This window comes from Sphaeroforma arctica, assembly GCF_001186125.1.
Source record: "Sphaeroforma arctica JP610 unplaced genomic scaffold supercont1.63, whole genome shotgun sequence".
Taxonomy (NCBI): domain Eukaryota; class Ichthyosporea; order Ichthyophonida; genus Sphaeroforma; species Sphaeroforma arctica.
Window position 1 is genome coordinate 68,201 of NW_014040495.1, and position 22,556 is coordinate 90,756.

A 22,556-nucleotide genomic window follows, 5' to 3' on the forward strand; every position below is an offset into this window, starting at 1 on the left:
TTAATATATAATATATATATATATATATATATNTATATATATATATATATATATATATATATATATATATATATATATATATATATATATATATATATATATATATATATATATATATATATATATATATATATATATATATATATATATATATATATATATATATATATATATATATATATATATATATATATGTATATGTATATATATATATAATTCTGTGGGCAAATTTCATATTACTTTGTATACAACTTCATTTTTGCTACAGTATCACACGAGAATGCTACGTCAACTGGTGAGATCACCGTGAAATTCTCTATTAACTTATATCTCCATACACGGTAACCTTATGCAGCTAGATAGATATAAACATACATATACTATCTGATTCTGCTGACGTACCTATGGTGATATTTGATTATATTCAATCATGAGAGCACGTGTTCGCACTGAACGTTTATTGCTGTGGACATTCATCCTCGACAGTATATGTATTCCTACCTATAATTTTGAATTAGTTTTTGTTGCTGATCGATGTACAATCTACAACACGTAAACGTTAGCAAATAAATGCCTGCAGACTTGTATGCTGCTTCTATCAAATAATTACGTGATCAAATGAACACTCTTTATAAATACATAAGCAGCATCCGGTTAGGTTTCTTCACAACTCATCTGGCATTCTATTTGCATTCTGAAGCCACACCCGTGTTTCAAGTTTGTACAGGTCCAATGCACGTAGTGACGCATATGCGAACGTATGTATTACACTTGAGTACAGCTATAATGTGCATATCATGTGGTAGATTGTATAAATCGCGATGCCGTCTGTGTCACCAGCAGCAGTGCTTCTGCAGTGGCCATATTTGGGAAAGGGAACTGCACACGGGGCCTGCTCCATATATCGTTAGTCTTGAGTTGAAATGTAGTCTACCAAAGGATTACCCCCGCTAATACTGGAGGACGCAGCTGACCGGGGACAGTCGAGTGTGCTGTCACCTGCCGCTCGCAAAAGCGCACGCCAGATACAGCAGAGTAGTGAGGGCACCCAGGATTGCTTCCGCAAACATGTATAGGTACCTATGCGGGTGTTCAACGTATATTTAGTGGCGATGTCGTGGTTCAGTCACAAGTATAGAGCTTGCAAGTAGAATCGCTGCAGACAACAGCTAGATTCCGCAAACGCCCCGTGAGTATACATTGAATGCGCCGAGGCGTATGCGCCTATAGTAGAAAAAGACCGTCTATATACCAATACATGTGTGATTCTACAATTGACATTTCTGATTCTACAATTGGCAATGACCTTTGTTACTCACCTCGGAGCCATAACACTCCAGGCGAACAGATGGTGCCGTAGTACAAAGGTTGCCATGCTGATCGTAACCATCAAGGTTGTTTGTGCACATAAGTTGGTTACGGCGGCCATCAGAATTCTCTTGGAGAATGACAACTCTGCATAGGAGTGATGTTAATATGCACGCATGTGATAGAATGTTTAAAGATGGGTTCTAAATGAGTGCACTCGGTTACTGTGAGTGATCACCATCAAGTGAGTATCACGGGCACGCTTTGATGGCGAAACATGGGTATAGAGTCCAGGGATGATAACATACATATAGTGTTTTTCACTGAGAAACATATTCCCCATCAGAATTGGCTGGTCCAAGGCTCTTTAAAACCCGTGACAATTTCATGAGCGACTCGATTTTTGGAACCGCAGCAGGAATAGTCAGCTAAAGGGCGGTGAAGAATAAAAACTAGTGCCGATGTGTTCTTTACCGGTACATTATTGAAAGTCCACACGCGCGCGCATTCATAGCACTATGGTATCAAGTAGCGCACAAATGTATGATCGAGCCACATAAACACACTCACTTTGATGCGACGGTCTGTCATCATCCCAGGACAGTATCGGTATCAGCGCTAGTGTCCACATCAGGACACCTGTATACGTTATAAACAACGTAAGCGTTCCAGTGTAAACCGGCCCTCCATACTCACTGAGCCTACAGCGAAAGTAAAACATGTGTTAAAGATTCAATTGACTATACAAGTTGATATAGCATGTACACCTGATGCACAGCATTTCGAAACTTATTATTTTTACGTGCAACTCTGAAGAACGATACAACAGATTTAATCTCAAGGATCAGAATTCGGTCGTATAAACAGAAAACCTAGTGACAAATTTAATCAACCTATCCCATTGCGAGAAAAAAAACAATAGTCTACGATGTGCTTGAGTAATAAATGACGTCGATTCCAAGCTTCCAAGCCAGACGGTCATTTTGTTAACGCACAGCTGCTGAATAGTTGCTAATATAGCAAACCGATGCTAATGGATTCCAAATACATACCCCGTATATGCGCCGCTTATATCGATGGTCGAAATCTTGCCCGAATTCCCGTATTGGAAGAAGGCGCCTCGTCCTAGCCAGAAGGTCAAAAACACTACCATTGTGGTTAACCGATGTTCGAAATTGTCACCTTTAACTGTGGGCAACTTTATGGGAAAGATGACAAGTAGTATGTAAGAAACCCTTCTATTTCAGTGTAGTAAGTGCGAGAAATCTCCGTTAAACTAATTCTGGGGTACGGCGAACAAAGGTAAATCGAAATTTGCTAGTATGTCAGCTTATAGCAAGTACAATGGAAATTCTTCCCAACTCATAAATACTCTCACAAACTTTCTCTCACATATTTCAAGTCAGTCACACTCAATAAGGTGTACAAACGTACTCAAATAAACTCAAAGATATTCACACACTCATACCAACTCGATATCCTCATTACTTACTTATTCTAGGTCACAAATTTGAAGTCACCAACATGTACTCACTACTCTCTCGTGCTGTGTCACATACACATCGTAAGTAGTTAGCTCACTCGTCCTAACACATCATCCTACTATGTTGACCCAACTCACCGTTGGACGGAATCGCATCATGCTACTCGCCCATTTGCGAAGTGCCCAGAACTGCACCAACTGAAGAGGGATGAGTGGCAAATTGTGTGTCCGATGTAGCAGCAGTGCCAAAAGCACTAGCACACACAGAACATCGTTGATCAGCGCAGCTAGCAACCCTGAAACGGTGAGAGAAGAAAAGCGGAGATTAAGGGGGGGGGGGGGGGGTTCGTTACATTGTGAATTATCCCTAAGGATTCAAATCAAGGTCTGTGGACTCGACGTACAGAAAGTTCTGAAGTACTGTCCACAGGTAACATACTCGAGCACCGAGTGTACAAATTCTAGGAATATACGATGTGAGGGTGTGAGTGATATAAGTTTCGTTATATGTATTCAATTGAACATGTGTAGCGGAATATGGCCGGTTCCTTTAATAAAGCTAACATCACACACCTTCATTGAGTCTGTCGCTAGTGGTTGGCTTCATCTGAAACCGTAGAATACACCGCATGGCGGCTATCACACTTGCCGATGCGATGAAGAAAAATCCTATCTGGGCTATTCTTACTATGGAGTTTCCTATTAACCTGTTTACAAGCAAGTGGCCGCGGCACGTGATGAGAGTTTTGGCGCACTGCCTCAATCAATGAGTTTGTATATTTGTAAAACACTTGAGATTTCAGCAGTTATTTTTGCTGGACACACCGCAGTGTCGTGTAGTGCTGAGAATGAATTATGCATGCGAAAGTATTGGTATTGGCAGTTTTCGCAGATTCAGGATGTTCTGGTCCACTTCGTCCAGACAAAAGCAAATATGGCCAAACTACTGCGTACAATCGCGGATCCAAACCTGTCGTTGTGAAGTCAGGATACACAATCAAGATGTACACAACGCTCACATGCTGGCACTTTAGAACTCCAGATGACACATTTGGAGGTAGGTTTCCTATCAAAAAGTGATATGCTAAGAATACAACATTTGTCATACCAGCCACAGATGTCAACCAGTCCTGCCACCATCATTCCCACCATTCGATCAATCACATTATGTGGTCCGTTGCTCAGACTCTTCAAGCGGAGCTTGTCATACAATCCAGAGCTCTTCATGTGGTACACAAAGGCGCACAGGCATGCATATAGGCACACTATCGTCCAGCAAACGTCCAGATTCTTTGACCACGGGTGAGTGCGTGTGATAGCCGTCATACCTACACTGGAAGTATTTTTTTCTGCAGTTCGTGACCTGTCACCTTTCTCTCGCATGTCGTTCTTGCCGGTCAATGCTGCTTGGTGAGCCAGATTACGGTGCGACTTTCTGGAGGGAATATCGATCTTATTGGATACACCAGCCACGCATACCATTGAAAGTCCTACCAATACTGAAGAGAGAGGATTGAGATGGACAGACAGATTAATGACCTATGTTGAACAGATGAAGACACTTGCGCAATACGTTGCTGAAACTTCAAAATATTGTGAATACCCAAACAGCGTATTGAAGCGTGGCATGGAAATCTTAAAATTGCTATCAAGTATGCTGGGGATGAAATTAAAAGTGATACTCAACAGCGATATCGATGTTTGGTTCGATACATATAATATTTTGCGATATTTTACAACGCACAACTCATAAGTTTTCGATGGAGCCATTGGAAACAAATCTCACCTGCATACAAAATGGCATGCTCGTCTCGTTCTAGCCAAACGCGCATGTCTGGACTACCTCTCCATTTGTCGCCCGTTTGATTGTACGCACGTAGTATCCTGGTTGCTATCATCAGCGCGAATGGTGGTATGAATCTGGAGAAATGGTTGCGTTGTAGCCGCTGTTGTGCTGGCGATGTATGTGGGAGCGAAATTCCGGTAAGTGCTCGATATATGAATGCTTTTTATCAAAGGCAACTTGGAAAATATAGTATCCCGCCAGTGGAAAGTGCATATAATAATACACTTCCTTTGTACCCATAAATCAACCTACAATACGAAAGCGCATAATTCACTGGTGAACACCTGAACCCGCATAGACTTCGCGATCACCTCAGGTTGTATCCAACTTTCGAGCCTATCACTTGACATGATAAGCTTGCCTATACAGAGACTGAAGTGACGACTATTCTCCACCCATGAATAAGCACAAAAATACTGCTTTACCGCCTTCAATGCAGATGACAGCACTAAACGGGTCAGTGATAATTTGCAGGCGCGCGATAGACATGGTCATCTTTGTTACGCTTTTTATTGTGCACATCCAGCCACAGAAACGTTTAAATCAGACGGTACCAGTACACCCTCACAACAGCACAAAAAAGACCTACATTTGAAAAACTCAAGCAAGACAGCAAAGGCTTGATAGGTGTGTGCCGTAGACAGTGTGTAGTAAATGATCTCGTGCTCCTCCTCGACGAAACTAGTGGAGAACATCATCATCGCATGGACGCACACAGCTATACACAACGGCGCATTAGTGGTTCTGTACCATCTTCTCATGACCTGGATCTCATGTAATAGTACCGGCAATAATCAAATATTCGGGAGCGCAAAATGTAGTAGAAGCTTTTCATATCGATGCTTGTGGCGCACGTGAAAGAAAACTCAAGAGTCATTCGAACTTTTGTCTTTTACATATACACCTAAAGTTGATTATTCGAACTGACAATTCCAACTTGAAATCTTATCAGAACAAACTTACCAGCCATATGCTCTCACAGTCAGACGAGCGATGTATTCCAATCCCCACACTGCATAGCAATACGATTATATAAAGCATCATCCAGGTCCACGCGATATCCATAGAGCTTGAAGGTTGTGATGAACGAGGAATGGAGTGATTATATCTCCAAGCGAAAGCCGACATTGTTTCGTGGGAAGGGACATCTTGATACATACGTATGTGTAGTTGAAGCTTGTAATGAACAACGACGGTAGTGATTGGGAAGATCTGGAACATGGAAGTTGTTTCATGCATGAGTTTCAGTCCACCAAAAGGTATTTCACAGAAAATCACACTATGGCCAAGTATCAAGCACGCGAGGGCATCGCTGATAATTAAGAATGAATTGACTGGAAAATACACTTGATTGACAAACTGTATTGCACGCGTACGAATAGTTCACCCAGACATCGGATATACCGGTCACCACGGGAATGTATGAAATTGGAAGTTGAGAGCTCGAGCAAGCTTTGCGTCCATCACCATACCTGGACAGGAAATCAAATGAATCACCTACATCCCACCACTTAAGCGCATTCGACAGACGCTCGAATCCATGCAACGACGATTGTGCGACTGCATATCCCACCCCAAGTGACCATACACTACGTGACAGCAACAGGGCTAACCAAACACCCGAAGAGATCAGTGCACTGCGTACAAACACTTGCACATTGATTAATTCGATGGTAGCTATATCTGCACCACTCACCACCCGGGTGCGCCCAGAGTCCGTGCGAATTGACGCTTGCTTGTGGGTGGTAGGCTGTGCATCAGTGGGAGTGTAGTGATTCTGTGTCTTGTCGGAGGCAGCAGAAAAGCTTGCGTATGAGATAACCAGGACCACTAAAGCAACGGTAAGTAAGCACACACTTCGGATCATATCGAACTCCACATAACCTGTGAAGGCCTGAAGTGCCTCCTCGTGCAGTGTTTGCATGATCTCCTCATATCTAGTCAGGATGTTCACAAACAATTCTGATTCACGATCGCTGTTTCCATTGCCATCCCGATTTTGCGCTCGATTGGCAGTTTCTGACCCATCAGTGTCTTCGGCCATGGTAGCAACATACTCGAGATACTGGGCATGCAAGACAACAGCCCGATCATAGGCTTCTGACAGTTCCACGAGCTTCTGGCCCACTACGGCATTGCTCACGTGCAAGAACCTGAGCATCTGGAAGGTATTGCACTGCGCGAATCGAAGCCGTTCAGTGCGAGTGAGATGCTCAGAGAGAAAGCTTTGTATGCCGATACCAACGCTCTCTTGTGGTATGGGCAGGCCAAAGAGTGCCGCGATGGTGGGCACTATATCGGTCTGGTCAACCGTACTTGGTCTGAAGATATAGTCGCCCGTCTTAGTGTTAGCATCGGTATCGTTGGTGTGGGTACTTTGTGATGGTGTGATGAACAATAGTGCTGTTGATATCTCCAAATCAGAGTTTCCTCCATGATTCCCCGCCGATGTCATTCCGTGGTCGCCCAAGATGACAAACAGGGTGGGTAGACGTTTAGGATGTGCCTGGTGGATGAGTGGGAGAAGGATGAAAGTTTTAAGTACAGGGATATCAGTTGCATTGCGATTTTCTTGGCGGCTCTATCCTGTATGTGGGATTGCCGTGCCGATGGGAGTGAAGCAAGTACACTGACTATATTTGAACAATTTCTACGAATACAGCACAATCCGATATCTGTTCGAGATGCACTAAAGCATCAATCACAAACCTGTCACGACAGTAGAAACGACAGCTTATATATACTGAGGAGTAGGATAAACATACCTGATCAGCTATTGCACATCCTCTAGTGATCCTTTCAATAATAGCGTCCATTTCGCTCAGTTTGGGAGGCAGTAATGGGCTTTGTGGTCCCATGAGATGACCGATGTGATCGACACCCAGGTAATGCAAAATCAGAACATGCCAATCAGGGGCTACCAACTCGGAGTCAACTGTCCACAGAATGTGCAAATGACACGTACATGAGTTTGTCATATGATGAGTATGTCATACGCGTGCACTTTAATAATAAACAACCTATCAAACATCAGATCTTCCATGTACTTGAGGTGCGTTGAACGATTCCTACCCACAAGCATCGCTCAGGCTAACACAACCAACTACCTCCCAAGAAGATTCAAAGATAAAGATTGAACCACATTTCAAGAATCTGCTGCAACTAGATTGACCTACTGTGTCTTGTCACGTTGTTATCTACTTCAGTGTAGTCCGCCACGAAGAAGGAATTCGTTCCTTCAAAGCGCGAAAATTCGCGTGGGAACATTTTGAGCCAGGTGTCATCGCCGTAGTGTACGAGGCGCTTGCCCAATTTGTCGAACTGGTATATCTGTACGTCAAGCGAGATAGAGGTGTACACGGTGAGTGTGCGGTATGGATGATTGATAATCATCCTAGAGAATGGGCTGGGAGCATGCACGATATGTTTATACCCGCATTGAAGCGACCACATCAATCGGCACGCCGCCAGATATGAGGGTTTTATGTGTAACCTTAATACCAAAATAAATAAATTAGATTGTATCGCATTAGTGAGCGCGTGGCTCTGCATTCCTGTTATACCAAGCTATGTCACAAAAATGCACACGTTTATATAGTATTTAGAAAGTACATCAAGGACAGACCTACCAGATTGTCCATCTTCAGTTCAGATGAATCCAAATTGAATGCTAAGTCGATAAACCCCGGAATACCTCCTGTAATCAGTGCCTATAAGATCCATGAATAAATACCAAATTTATCGTGAGACGTGCCATGAAGTGGTGCACAAAATATCACGTGATGTTTTTAATTCGTATGGAATGACATTCAAAGAAGTGTATGTTGTTGCCTACTCTACAAAGAACAGATACTGTATCTTGGTTGCTGACAACCCAACTGATCATAAGAATACTCGCATTTTCACCCGACATGTACGTATATACATATATAAGTTTCTGTCACACGATGTACAATCTCGATGATTTACCTTCAGGCGCGGCAGGGTAACCGTGGGCATTCGCGCCTTCGCAACGTAGCTTGTGGCCTGCCCTTTCTCCTGAAACTTACGCACATGGTCAAATGGACTGTCATTGTCGAAGACAAAATCAGATCGCAGAGCATCCACCACCATGAGCACCACTCGCCCGTACTTTGTATTGTAGCCCAGTCCTGTGGACACATCTGCCAATGGGATCAACGGCGGATTAGCAAACCTGCAACAATCAAGAAATTACTATTGCATTCACCCGTATCGCGGTTATCGGCTGCATACTATACTTCATGTAGTCGGGTGCGAGGCAAGGCTATAGTTTGATTGATGACGTTTTGTTTAATCAGTGATAGACTACATAGAGTCTGCGTGCGATAAGTGTTGCAAAATCAGAGAACTACAGATCGATAACCGATTGTCGACAAGAGGGATATCAGAGGGCATAGTAACGCAAAATACCAAATGCGCTACCAAAAAATTACATTAAGTGCAGTGGTTTATCGTCGAACAAGAGTGCTATCATGACAGATGTGACTTGCTTACACAATATTTGCCTCTATAAACTCGAATGTTGGCGAGAGTGCTAAGGCGCGCCTGACAAACATTGTCCTTAGATAAGTCAAAATTAATGCACGTGGTGCTTGTATTATCTATTCAAACTATGATTCGAAAGTTGGGGATCCCACGTAAAAGTAGTTTGAAACACTAGAGGTGAAGATGCTGCTGAGGAACACTACGTTATCGTACATCCTCTAGCAGAAGAAATTAGGGTACAATAACCGCAAACGAAGCACGTAGCATGGAAATCTCCCATTATCACACAGAGTTATGTTGTACGCCTTGTCTGCATTTTGTATGAAGATTCGGTACAGTTGTGATACGATATTTGCGTGTGGTTCCTGTCACAGTGGCCAAAAAAAGCTTCAGGGCTAATCCCAGCGAATTGAGAGACGGGACGAGCAGATACTCACTGGTTATGTCACATCTAAAAAAACACGTTCCTGACCTATTAGCATTGCAAGTCTGAGTTCAGGGGCCAGCGAAATCCTCAGATAGAATCGAAGTTAATAAATAATAAACAGTACTTGCACGAGTTCTTGAGCTCAGTATATTAATGCGTCAATTCACAATTCTAACACTCTCGTCGCGCTCCATCCAGGTTCGCCAAAACACTAAATACGTATGTAAGCAACTTTAATGACCCGGGCTGTGACATCTATCGTTCCCGATATATCCGTATGCAAAATACGTATTGTAATCAGATATACACACAGGGTTTGATTCTTATAAGGTGCCCGAAAAGGTCTTTGTAGCGCTTCTGATTTGCTGCATCGAGTGCATTGAACTTTCGTTTGCCGTGTGTACATAAAATGGCATCCTTTACAATATCAGTATAAATGGTTGAGTACGTTGACCTGGACTCCTGCGTATAACTCCAAAATGCACACTACATTTGAGAGTCTTGCTGCATTACATACTTAAAGATTGGGACAGCACTGAGTCTTCGTACGAAACCGGCGGTGGGCCAGGAGCAGAGGCAACACTTGCATTCCCCTCCAAAGGTGGCTTACTGGGGAAGAAGGCTAGCAAGAACTGTGCAACACTGATTGTCTGTGCTACAATACATACGCACAGCAGTATAGCTGCAGCTAAGGCACGCATCGTGCTTTATATTGCGAGCGACAGGATATCAGAGTATTGTACTATTGTGAGGTTCTAACCTTAGTACTTTTTTTTCAGTGTATCCGTAAACTACATCTTAGTTGTATGCGCCAAACAACCATTACTTCAGACGCCTTCTATATAAGTATAACACAGTGGCAATCACCCCCTACATATATCTTCTATAACTATAACAGCGACAGTCACTTCTGCATACATCTACCTTCTACAACTAGTATAACACATTGGCAATCACCAGTTCACCACTGCTATTGTGCAGTCATGTTGATTGATTTATCTTTTGTTCTATTTATTTTTTAATTTCATTTTATTTCGTGGCAAACCGTCAATTTCAACCAGTCGCAGCCCCGCCAAACTCCGATATGTCCTTTTTAAGCGAAGCGGCAAACCCCTGCTGGCTGTCTGCTGATGAAATAGAATATTTACCAATATTTTGCTTTGAATACATAAATATATCGACCAGAGCATTACCGTAGGGCTATTTATTAGTTACGTGTGGTCGTGTTGACAAGATGGTAAGTGAACAATATTGTATTTATGTACTTGGGCGGATCACTGTGGTAAGGACATACAACCATGAATACACTAGAATGGCTATGGATTTATGGAGACGGGGGTCAGCGTGTATTTTGCCGCTGTATGTGTTGTACATGGGATCATATTGTTTGAACAACCTAAACTATGCCGCACACGAAAGTGTGAACGGATACCTTTATGGTTGACGGGCAGGAGATACGAGAACGCATAGGGGGTAGTAAGCACTTTGATGAAGCTAAGTATTGTTCTCGCTCACTATGATATTGCGTAGCGGTATAGACATTGTTGCAAGTATACAAAGGGACTGAAATGTTAACAAGTGTTCGTGGTTAAATATACAGAAGCATAGCAATTATTTCAAATTTGTCGCAGGTATACAATGAGTTTGCTCTCTGAGATATGCTATATTAGTACGTACGTTCATGCCGTTTGAACTGCTACGCTAAGTGTGGCGATTTTATACAACGTTTTATGTGGATTAGTGGATGCAGAAGCAATTGTCAGAGTTTTGTCAGACATTGCGATCCACTAGCATACAATCGTCGAGATTGCATATCAGCATGCTCGTCTGTGTACATTAAGGCCGCTAGCAGCAATATCATCATCGATATCTTTATATCGCCTCCGTTGTTCTCGTACGACCCCACATCATTTCACACCAATAATTGAAGTGTCAATCTGAATACTTTATTTTTCGCTTTTGATAGAGATCGAAAGACCAGATAGCAGTTCTTGCTTCGCATTCTATCAATGTGGAGATACCTGATGAAATAAACTGTTATCGTACTGATTTGATTTCAACTATGCGATTTGTATAGCAATACAGATATCAAGATATATAATCACCAGAAACCTGAACTCACCCTATGTCAGAATATGTTATTGACCGTATCGTTTTTCGTCCGCATTCTTACATGTCGAGCAGCCGCCGAAGAAAAGGAAAGCGAGTGGAAAGAGGGCTGTACCACCCAAGGTTAGTGGTAGATGTTTTTTATTAGATTCCAGTTGCAAATTGGCCCTATTTATTCTGGGATAGAGCCATGTAGGAATATATTGGAAGTCAAGTGCGACCCTGTGACATATATTCGTAGCGTTTGCGGTCATAAGCCGCTTTTCCAAAGTGTTTAAAGTGTGGGCTTTTCCAAAGTGTTTAAAGTGTGGTAGATGTAGTGTAGGGCGTTCATATGTTCCGAATACTCTTTATGTCGCGCATATATTATCTGTTTGGTAGTCTACGTATGAATTTTTGTTGGCTACTTTGTCATGAGGACTTAAATGGCGTTTACTATTTAGTTTTAGCTCATAACCTGAGGCTTGTCGCGTATCGTTTACTAGTTCTGACTGGTGTGGTTGATTTTCCCCACATTGCTCACAGTCAACAGCGCGTCAGATTTTAGTGTTGAAATGCACGTCCCCAGTTGGCCGATGATTTCCTTGAAGGGTAGCAATGCGTGCACACATACAATCTCAGATTAGTCTTTTAAAAAACAATGTCGAACTCGCAATTGAATGAATCGAAAAATTAAGAATCGATGGATGTGCTGCCTGACTGTAAAAGCATCACTTTCACTTATACTACTCCTGTGCGCTCACAGATACTTGGGCCGCAGTTGAGTGCTGAGCAGAAGATTGAGTTAAAACAAGCATTCGACCTGTTTGATTTGGATGGAGCTAATGAAATGGTACACCAATCGAATCCTCCTGGTATATGCATAGTTCGGTTCTGTGGAAGGCGTGCTCTGAGCTACTTGTGGCATGCGCGAGTTTGTTAATTTGTCTTTGTGCTTAAGCATGATTACTCTCTCATATCCATGTACCCTCATTCAATATTTATGTGTCTCTCGGGCGGTTGCATGTACGCATATATGCTTGTGCATTGCCTTGCAGATCATTTCTCTCGTCTCAAATTCAGTCGTTATGTGTATTAGACATGTACAAAACGATCTGAATTTCATGAATGAGACTTAATTGGCATTGCACTAATGCAGGATGCGTCACAGTTGAAGATGGCCATGGTCACACTCGGCACGCCCGAGTGCACAGACAAAGAAATCGATAGCATTATAGAGGACTTTGACGCAGACGGCAGCGGCAAAATCAATTTTCAGGATTTTGTTATCATAATGACTGGAAAATTGGTGAGTTTCGGTCCTTATTCCATATTCCTTGTAGTGAAGCCGGCGAATGATCAAATTTGCTCACATTGTGCACTTAGATGGTGATCGTGATGTAAAACTACAAGAATTTGACTACCTTGAAATTGTGGCTGTAGGATGTGCAATAAGGTTTGTGCCTCAGTAATAGTTTGTCTCGCTCGCGAATATTCTCGATTCTCATGTTTGTGCAATATGGCTAGGTCAATGGTGTTGCGTTTTTGTTTTCACGCAAGTCGGCTATTTTTAATATAAACGTATCGTGTGGTCATTTCACATCTATTACTCACTTTAAGTTGGAGTTGCAGGAAAGTCTGCACAAAGCCCGAAAACATTTGTATATTTGTTTGGAGATCCCAATACTCTGATATTTTTCCCATTTAATTCATTTGCGTTTTGTTTCACTCCAATTCAGAGTGAGAAAGATGGTATGCAGGATATTCTCACTGCGTTTAGCCTGTTCGACGACGACAACACAGGTAATTGCGTGTTTTTTGTTTTTTTTTTGCGCTAAAGATGCGCTCGGTATCATCAAAGAATCGTGTGCACTTACTCATTAGCTCACTTGTGCTACAATTGTTAATATCGCTAATTTGGAATTAATTCTACTTCATGCAGGAAAAATTACTCTAAAGAATCTGAAAAAGGTTGCGCTCGAGCTGGGTGGCGATATGCAAGAAGCCGAGTTGTTGGTATGTGTGACAGTCTTATTGTTGCGAATCATTATTTTTATGGGCGAAATTGATATCTGCATACCATGCTCGACGCTCATTCCTGGTTACCAACTCCGATATGAACCTTTCATTCGCACAGGCAATGATCAAAGAGGCTGACACGAACAATGATGGCGAAGTTAGCAAGGACGAATTTATCAATCTCATGATGAAAGTTTCCTTATAGCCGTTTGGCGAGTGCAATCAATGGCTTTTATAAGTCCTCCAAGATGTATGTACTCATCACACTCACATCCTACAGCACGAATCCCATGATAGTCGCCCGCTGCTGTGTCTCAGAAGTAGATTGTATCCACATGCCTCATTGTTACCTTACTGTTATGCACAGCGAAGTGTCTAATGTAGTAGAAGCACGAGAACACTTATACGTGCAGAAGGTCCGCCATTATTACAGGCGTGTTATCAGTATTGTTGGCTGGTGACACGCGGCCTGTGGTTCACTTGGGTTACTGAGAGTACCGAACTCTATGAGCGGTGGTTCGGATAAATTACGTGCCCTGTGAGGGCGAGAATCTCAGGTTCGACAATTCTTTTCTCGCACTTTGTGAGCTCGGAATGGATGAGTGCAATTCGCAGTCACACGGAGTTTCAATCCAGCCGTACCGTCGATCTATCCACATATAATACGCCAGAGACTATAGGCATAGAGCGCACAGCAGCTTACATTGATAAGTGAGATAAAAGCAGCTTTCGGCCTGACAACCTCGTTTGCAGCAACGATTGCTCTTGACCAACATGCATACTACAGGTTCTGATATTCGAAAATGGACACGGTGTTCGACTTTCGAAGCGCTGGTATGGCTCGCCACTTCTGCAGCCCCTGGTATGATGATAACGGCCCAAGGGTCTTATTGAGAAACGAGTGATCGGACAAGTGATCGACATCCTTATACCGGGGTTTTATTGGGAAAATTTCTCGGTCGAATATGCTTTCAAATTCTTATAAGCGCACCTGTACATGGCGGGACGAATGCAGAAGGCGTACAATAAAGAGACCTGTATTAAGCTTAGAATTGTGTGTCTTCCAGTCTTTCCGCTTCTTTTCAGATAACATCACGCTCGTGTACATACAAGCTTTATGATTGAAGAGTGTTGTCGGGTTCACACATCCTCGCGCTTACATATCAGATAGATCACACTCGGGTAGGGTCCTAGTGGTCTCAAATAATTGTTGTAGAAAATTATAACTGGAAGGCGCCCTGTTGGATGTACATTCATGTGTAAACGATTTTGAGTGCATGCCATGAGACTCCAATTCCATAAGTATGACATCATATTGAAGTAGTGATATCATACTCTTCACTGGGAGAATCGCCCAGTAGGGAATATTTGAAAACACGTACTCATGTGTATATTTCATTCCTGATTCGTATACTGATACCTTCATGTATGTTATTCGGATTGAATCGCTCTCATTCAGGTGGTGTATCGACGACGATTTCGGTTTCAAATTGGACAAACAAGTGAACACCCACTTTCACACGGAGAAATACTCATCTGGTGCTCGATATGCGTTTGGCAGGTATTCTGACGCGTTTGAAGGACAGTCAGAATTCAAATACTGATTCAAATTCTAGATATTTTAAGCGGCATCTCAATGTTATGCAGCGATATACACTCAAAAGGGTCTATACGAATTTCGAGATTGACCTTTGGTATGGCAATCAACTTATCTTGACTCCAGTATCGGCAGATGCGGGTATAATCGACGACTATCTGTGTGGCCGTGTATGGGCGATGGGCTAGTAGTCAACATGCACGATAAAGCGCAGCACCACAAGAAATGAAAAGTCACCCTTCCAGCGTCGTGCAATTAATCACACGTATACGTCATACGTATGACCTTGATTACTACAACGAATTGTTATTATTCGTGGAGCCGAAAAGTGACAACGCCAGAATGGTAATGTTTGGGGCTCGATAGCAGCAACAATACAGCTAATGCTATGGAAATTTTATCGTAATAGCAACCAAGACTGGACATGCACTTTATTGTGGCTTCAATTTGCCTTCGTGAGTGTTGATGCGAGGAATGTTCGCGTTCGCCACGACTCTTCTTAGACACATTGCTCTAGTTATGCCAATAGCTATATGCGCGGATGACTTATCAAGCGGTGGGCATTTAGCATTGGTTGCCGCCACATATGGGCACAATTCGGTAAATTAGGAATTACCGTACTTCGCGCAGTTCAAATTCGCGTCACGATTCCGACACTGCCAAGATGACCAAAGGCGACTCCTAAGCCCTCGTTGTAGTTGGCACGTTTCGAACTCCCCGTTACTTTCCCCTTGAATTGCTTTGAATTGTATTGGCCTCCATCACATCATCGACCAACAAGCACCTTGGTGTATGAATACCGCGCACTTCGCCTCACATCACCGATGGACAAGCACAAGGTTCATCACAACTCGCCATAATTTTGAGGTGGTTGATGCTGCGTGACCCTCAGTACAAACCCACAAGAAGCCTTTCCACAATGTTACCCATAATCCATCTCGGCCATAGCGCCAGTCCGCACCTATTCTTCCCTACTCGCGCTACATACTAGGTAGCAGATTAACTTCGGCGCGAGCATCCTGCGCCCAAGCGTCAGATTAAGAATGATGCGACAAACGCATGGTTTGGTTTATACTGTGTACTCGGTGACAAACTCCCGAATTGTGCGTGTTAGATTCTGGTCGACGACTGGCATATCTAAACGCCCATTGGCGCATAGATGACGTTTTACTACAGGCCAGAAAGATAAGAGACTGTTTTGATAGCGCTCATATTAAATAGACTGGCACTGGCACTGGCACTGGCACTGGCACTCTTGTAGCATAGGCACAGTACGGGCCAAAAACCTATTTGTCAGTAAACCAAGTTTTCATGGTGGTGGAGTGTCCGCGTCGCAGCTGGTATCAGGAGTTGGTATGATGTACCTTTCCGTATCATCGCTTGGCCGGAAGGGGAAGTCGCACTTTAGATATACGGATGTAGAAAGAAAGCAGTGACAAGTTAGTTGATGAATTAAAAAATATATTTAGTGTGAAAGATCGATAATGAAAATAGATCCACTGTTAAAAATACTGTTTCTGAATGTACAACTACAGGTAGCTGTCAGCGACTTGACACGGCATAAATATGCACGAAAACATGAACTGGCAGTCTAAAACACTTTGCGAATTCCTACTAAAGACGAAGACTTCCCAATTCAAAGCCCCCCACATACGTCAATCGTTCCAAATTTGTACGATCAAGTGCACACGAACACCGGGTGTAGCGCACTAGAAAACAATAGATAACTCAGTGTGAACAGTTCATCTTAGAATGTGCAAAATATCCTCAGATACATACCCCAATATAACACAGAAACCTACGTGTAAGTGCCAGCACAGAGCATCCCGGACTCTGGCACTTCGTCGCACACATTTACTCAACCCAGAATAGGCGTTTCCACGTGTGACGACAGAGCCTTTCAGCACGCTTTCTTGAGAGCATTGCGCCCACTTCTTTCTCAAAAAATTGTAAGTCGGCTTGCTTGACATCCAGAGAAAATCAGGATTGAACAGCGTTGCGTCTGGTCTCGTTATTGGTCTGATACGTGCAACAAGCACGATCATCAGATCATTATCATGATTCATTACGCACAGATATACGAGTGGGTGTGATTTTCTCAACGTGTTCGCACGATTCCGGAAGCTTTCTTGCCATGCGGGTACATATACGGCTTATAACGAAAGTTGGAATCCCGTGATCACAAGGAGAATCGAATGCTTGGAGCGTTAAATTGCCGCAGTGAAATCGACACGTGCAATTCTCCTTCATACAAGATGAGCTTACAACCTCACCAACACCTTGAGCAGCTTTACAGAAACAGATCATTAACAACATCGATACAGAATACGACACTATTCGGCACTTCACATATAATACAGAGCTCTGGAAATATAAAACACACCACACTGAACGGCAGATGTATATCTGCCAGAGTATCAACTTCTCCACTACGACCTGGCGCGGAAGTTTATGGGAGGTGTAGTGCTCGAACCAGATAAAAATCAGCTGCTATATATTAACAAAATACAGCCACGTATTTCCACCTACTACATTTTGTACAAGTCGCACGTGAATCAAACGCATATAAGACGCTCAGTATGCGGAACTAATTCGCAGAGATTTATAGCATACCTGTGTACATAAAAATATACTTTCACTAAAACTCATGCGCGTGTCGACAAGGAGGACAAGGCAATCCGGACAAGCAGGTTCCGAGGGCTTGATATCAGACATAACAGGAAAGGTGGCATCATGCAAGCTGAGTTCAAAATTAAAATCTCCGAGGTTAAGTGCTCCTTCTGCGAATAGAGACATGGCAGCACTTTCCAGTTCGGCGTGTGAAGTGAACCCGTCAGGCAATTGAGACATTGTGTTGGACATGGTGATTAACGTGAGGTATCCTTCGTCGTCGCGTAGTCATACTGTCGACAAGCCTGCAATAGTTAAGTGTATTTACAAAAATTGTGTCCATACGGATTACGGAATCATGTGTGCTCTGAATTAAAAGTATCAACTGTCATATGTACCGAACTGCACCAACTCTCAAGACTCAAGTGACTCATCAGTCAACACTCTTCAAGTCTCAAGAGTGAAAGTCTTGAGCCTCTGGCCTCTGCCAGACTGCTACTTATTTACCGTTGCCAGTCTGCCTCAGCCTCCCTAAAAATTAAAAAACAGTATTTACATATGTATATTGTATTAACTTCACTGACGTATTTACGATCTCGCCGAGACGCCGACTCACTTCTCTCTCTATTAGTACTACATATATGTAGTAGTCGGTTTGGTCGCCCCCGGGCCCCGGCCCGGGGCCTCGGCCTCTCAGAGTCTCAGGAGTCAGGCCTCAACATTTCAACAGTCAATAGAAGAGAAGATTGAACTTCTGAAGTCTGAAGAGAACAGTCAACAGCTGGGTTGGTATAAAACGACGTCGACATTTGGGCAAACGACATGTCATACATGTCGCGGCGACATTTTGTAGGATATGTCGGTCGCGACATGGTGTCGGCAGGTCTGCTGGTGGCTGTATCGAAGCCTACATACACATATCGAGACGACATGTCATACACGTCGCGACGACATTTTTTCAGGGGTGTATGTCGTTGTCGTATACCAACCCAGGTCAACGGTCAACACTCAACGCTCTGACTCAACAGTCAGTCAGTCACTCATTTGTTTTTGTTTGTGTGTGTTTCTAGACTCTCTCTCTCTATCTCTCTATCTCTCTCTCCCCAGTCTTTCTCTGTCTATCTCTCTCTCTCTCCAGTCTCTCTAAAGTATATATGTAGAGAGAGAGAGCTCTCTACTAGTAGTAAATAGAGTAGTATTTAATAGTAGTAGTCTGTAGAGTGTGTAGACTGAGAATACTAAATAGACAATAGTGTAGTGTAGAACTTTAGAGTGTAGACTGTAGCGTGTGTAGAGTGAGTACATAGACTGTAGTGTCGACTGTAGACTGTACATAATGTACTCTGTACGTATGTCGAGTTGTGTACATAGAGCCTGAGAGACTCTCATACAGCGAGTAGAGAGTGGCGTGTAGAGTATTGTAGAATGTAGACTGTAGTCTGTAGCGAGTGTAGACTGTAGAGTGTGGAGTGTAGACACTCTTGACTCTAGAGACACTTTCTCTAGTAGAGTAGAGAGACACAGGGTCAGGAACAAGACTGAGGAGAGAGTATATGTATAAATTATAAAGAGTAACAGGCGCGGAGTCGAAGAGTCATGAACTCATTTACTCTAGCAAGTCTCGACTGTCAAACAGTGTCAAACTAAAGTCTAAACAGTCAGTCTAAACTCCACATAAACTCTAAAAGCTAAAAAAGTAGTCAGGAGTCCGTCCGCCAGTCCGGCTTCGAGTTCTATTTTTATAATAATTATTCTATTGTACTCTTATTCTAGTTTCTGGTAGATTCTATTTTCCATAGCATACTTTTTCGGGTGCAAGATTCTCTATTGGACGAGAGCGACGAATCCTTTGTGGACAAGTGCGCATAATTTCGTAAAGGCGGAAACGTAATTTTAATACTATAATATCAAATATGTTTTAGGGTTTCTTTATTTCATACAACTTTTTTAAAATTTTTAAATACTCGTGTGTGATCTGTACCATAGCTCACAATATCAAGAACACCATGGGTAGGATAGTAGTGAATTCACTTCTCGCTATAACAGCGGTTGTAGGCGGTCTGGAAGCCTACAAAATCACACCCAGACAAGCTACGCCACTCGGTGAATGTATCTCAACCGCGTCACCAAATGTGACCGTTTACGGCGTGGCGGACCCTTTTTTTCTTAATTCATACATAGGAACGAATCTAGGATATCAACAAGAACCAACGCTGGTCGTGAAGGTTCAAAATGTAGAAGATATCAAGGCAGGAGTTGTCTGTGCCAAGTCGCTTAATGAAGAAATAGTCGTTAGGAACGGAGGTAATTCGTTCGCCGGTTTCTCGTATTCATCGGGTATAGTTCTCAACCTGGACGACTTCATCGACGTACAAGTGGACACTATTGCCGGAAAGATTAAAGTAGAATCTGGCAACAGACTGGGCCGTATTTATGGTTTCTTAGTTGAAGCTTCAGAAGGTGGCAATATGTCGGTTATTGGAGCGGGTACCTGGCCCTATCTCGGAATAGCAGGACACTCACTATGTGCGGGATACGGCATGATGGGTAGAAAGACAGGCTATATAACAGATCAGATAGAGCAGTTTGAAGTAGTCAACGCCACTGGTGATCTCATCGTGGTTTCGGAGGCTGAAAATAGCGAACTCTTTTATGCCATGCGAGGAGGATGCAGTTCGTCCTTTGGATTTATCACATCAGTTACAATTCATACGACAACTATCCCATCCGATAAGATGGTCTATATTGATACGCGTGCACGTGGTCTCGAAGACTCGGTACAGGTTGGTAACTGGTGGCAGCAGTATGCGAGCATAGACGCACCAGAGGAATTGACAACGACTTTCACTTTTGGTGTAGGTGGTGATGATAATAGCAACCCTTACGTCCGCATTCGTGGCGTCTATCTCGGCTCGAAAGCAGAAGCAGAGAGTGCGCTACTTGCTGATTTTGAGGTGGGCTTTAGTGGTATTTTCAGTACGACAGAAATTAGGGATATGTTTGTTGAGCACGATTACTTGGGAGGTGTAAATGCATTCACCGGAGTGGCAGAATTCAATACAGTGGATGACTTTAAAGCGATGACTACACTCGATAGGGAGTCTGTCTTCTACAAAACGAGTTTCCTTATGTTCGATGTTATTACGGAGCCCAGTGCATATGAACAAGTCTTCCAGTATTTCACCGATGGAAAGCTTGACTACTTTGGATGGAAGGCGATGGGTGGTGCCCAAACCTCTAATTCTACCGTACAGCTGGGTGATGTTGACCATAGCGATCCTAGATCGCCTATTGTCAGGGGACATCTAGTTCAATGCCATTTGGGTCTGACTGACACATCTAACAGCGGGATTGAGGCGACTAAAGCTACTGTTTTAGAAGCCTCAGCAGTCATTGAGGCTTCCTTCATTTCTGAGCGCAATGGAATATGGAGATATCCTGGTTATCTAGCGAGATACGACGACTACATGACCACGGGGAATGCTGGCAATATCTACTTCGGCGAAGCCAACACTGAGAAGCTTGCACGTGCGCGAGAGGACGCTGATGGCGAAGGTGTACTAATTTCGGACTCCTCGAGATACTTATTTTAATTATCTCACACAGCGATAGAATAATACGATAAAGGTTAAGCTTTTTGGTACTTTAATATGCCGGTACGACGATTCATGAGGCATACAATCCATTCGAAAAAACGCATGGAATACGTTGTTCAACATCAGCTGCACGACATGAAGTGTAGTGTTTCATGCTTGGCCATGTCCAGCGCACAGATCCCGAGCATACTACAGACGTTTGCTGTAACAGCTTAGCGTTCAGTTGTCTTCCGACAATTTGTATTATTGATTTGCCCTGCGATAACAATACCACCCTACTTCCATTGTGCGAACGGTTGTCAAAGAACCTTGTGCATTGAAAGCTATCCAAGACTTATTAATGGGATCTTCACATCGCAGGACCACAATTGATACAGAACTGTCGGTAAGACCAATTTATACCCTTGCAAGTTTTGCACGTCCATGCGCCCTTCGCATCTTTGAACGCAGAACATTGATGGCATCTCGTTGCGTGAGCTGAGTTCGGGTAAGTGCACTTACTGCATTCCCATCGAGATGACGCCAGCGTCTCTCCGACCGGTTTGCGGGGTAAAGAACGAAATACGCCGCCCTCCCGCTTCCACATTGATGGGTATCCGCATATATAGCACGTCTTTCGCTTCGATGGATTGTGGGCATGGCAACTTTGACAATACCACGGTAGCCAGACCTGTAAATAGTGCAAAACCCATTTTTGAGGTTGTCTTGCGGGAGACTCAGTGAGCAACAAGATATACTTTTCGACTAAAAGTGCACCACCAACTAACGATCAATGTCCTTGTTTGGACGATTTTGCTGTGTAAATCAATCATACTCCCACAAATTCAGCAACAGGAAAGTTTTTAAGTATATTTTGCTAAACTCGATTTCAATATTATTTACGTCTTGCTATTTTCAATCTGTAATAAATACACATCCATATATATCAGAAAAATGTATGAAAACGCATCACATTCATGTGTACTTAAGACTACGTGTTCATCTGTATATATATATATATATATACATATATATATATATATATATCTATATATATGTGTGTGTGTGTGTGTGTGTGTGTAGTAGTATAGTTAGTA

The 22,556-nt window shown here is 42.9% G+C and overlaps 5 protein-coding genes across 5 annotated transcripts in view; 2 read left to right on the forward strand and 3 right to left on the reverse strand.

The window, feature by feature from the left end:
• Positions 1-431: 431 nt before the first annotated feature.
• On the reverse strand, positions 432-10,533 carry SARC_01552 (hypothetical protein). The gene is made up of 16 exons (XM_014304717.1): positions 10,088-10,533; positions 8,607-8,800; positions 8,267-8,347; positions 7,814-7,967; positions 7,403-7,572; positions 6,110-7,143; positions 5,601-5,706; positions 5,227-5,401; positions 4,578-4,745; positions 3,900-4,290; positions 3,365-3,498; positions 2,930-3,087; positions 2,361-2,506; positions 1,879-2,009; positions 1,320-1,455; positions 432-1,080 (listed from the first exon to the last, which is right to left on the reverse strand). The coding sequence occupies exons 1-16, from the start codon at positions 10,269-10,271 to the stop codon at positions 996-998; spliced, it is 3,447 nt and encodes a 1,148-aa protein (XP_014160192.1). The 5' UTR covers positions 10,272-10,533; the 3' UTR covers positions 432-995.
• A 246-nt stretch (positions 10,534-10,779) lies between these two features.
• Positions 10,780-14,750, forward strand: SARC_01553 (centrin-1). Its single transcript, XM_014304718.1, has 7 exons — positions 10,780-10,807; positions 11,755-11,802; positions 12,425-12,511; positions 12,818-12,967; positions 13,398-13,461; positions 13,601-13,674; positions 13,796-14,750. Exons 1-7 carry the CDS (start codon positions 10,805-10,807, stop codon positions 13,880-13,882), a joined length of 513 nt encoding a protein of 170 aa, XP_014160193.1. The 5' UTR covers positions 10,780-10,804; the 3' UTR covers positions 13,883-14,750.
• An 882-nt stretch (positions 14,751-15,632) lies between these two features.
• Positions 15,633-18,256, reverse strand: SARC_01554 (hypothetical protein). The gene is made up of 2 exons (XM_014304719.1): positions 17,077-18,256; positions 15,633-16,676 (listed from the first exon to the last, which is right to left on the reverse strand). Exons 1-2 carry the CDS (start codon positions 17,338-17,340, stop codon positions 16,584-16,586), a joined length of 357 nt encoding a protein of 118 aa, XP_014160194.1. The 5' UTR covers positions 17,341-18,256; the 3' UTR covers positions 15,633-16,583.
• A 1,626-nt stretch (positions 18,257-19,882) lies between these two features.
• The window catches only part of SARC_01555 (hypothetical protein), a 4,196-nt gene continuing 1,522 nt past the window's right edge, over positions 19,883-22,556 (reverse strand). The window contains exon 2 of the mRNA XM_014304720.1: positions 19,883-22,150. Within this exon, the coding sequence (XP_014160195.1) occupies positions 21,830-22,150 (321 nt within the window). The 3' untranslated portion in view covers positions 19,883-21,829. The remainder of the gene's footprint in view (positions 22,151-22,556) is intronic.
• SARC_01556 (hypothetical protein) lies at positions 19,884-22,409 on the forward strand. Its single transcript, XM_014304721.1, has one exon. The coding sequence runs from the start codon at positions 19,891-19,893 to the stop codon at positions 21,475-21,477; it is 1,587 nt and encodes a 528-aa protein (XP_014160196.1). The 5' UTR covers positions 19,884-19,890; the 3' UTR covers positions 21,478-22,409.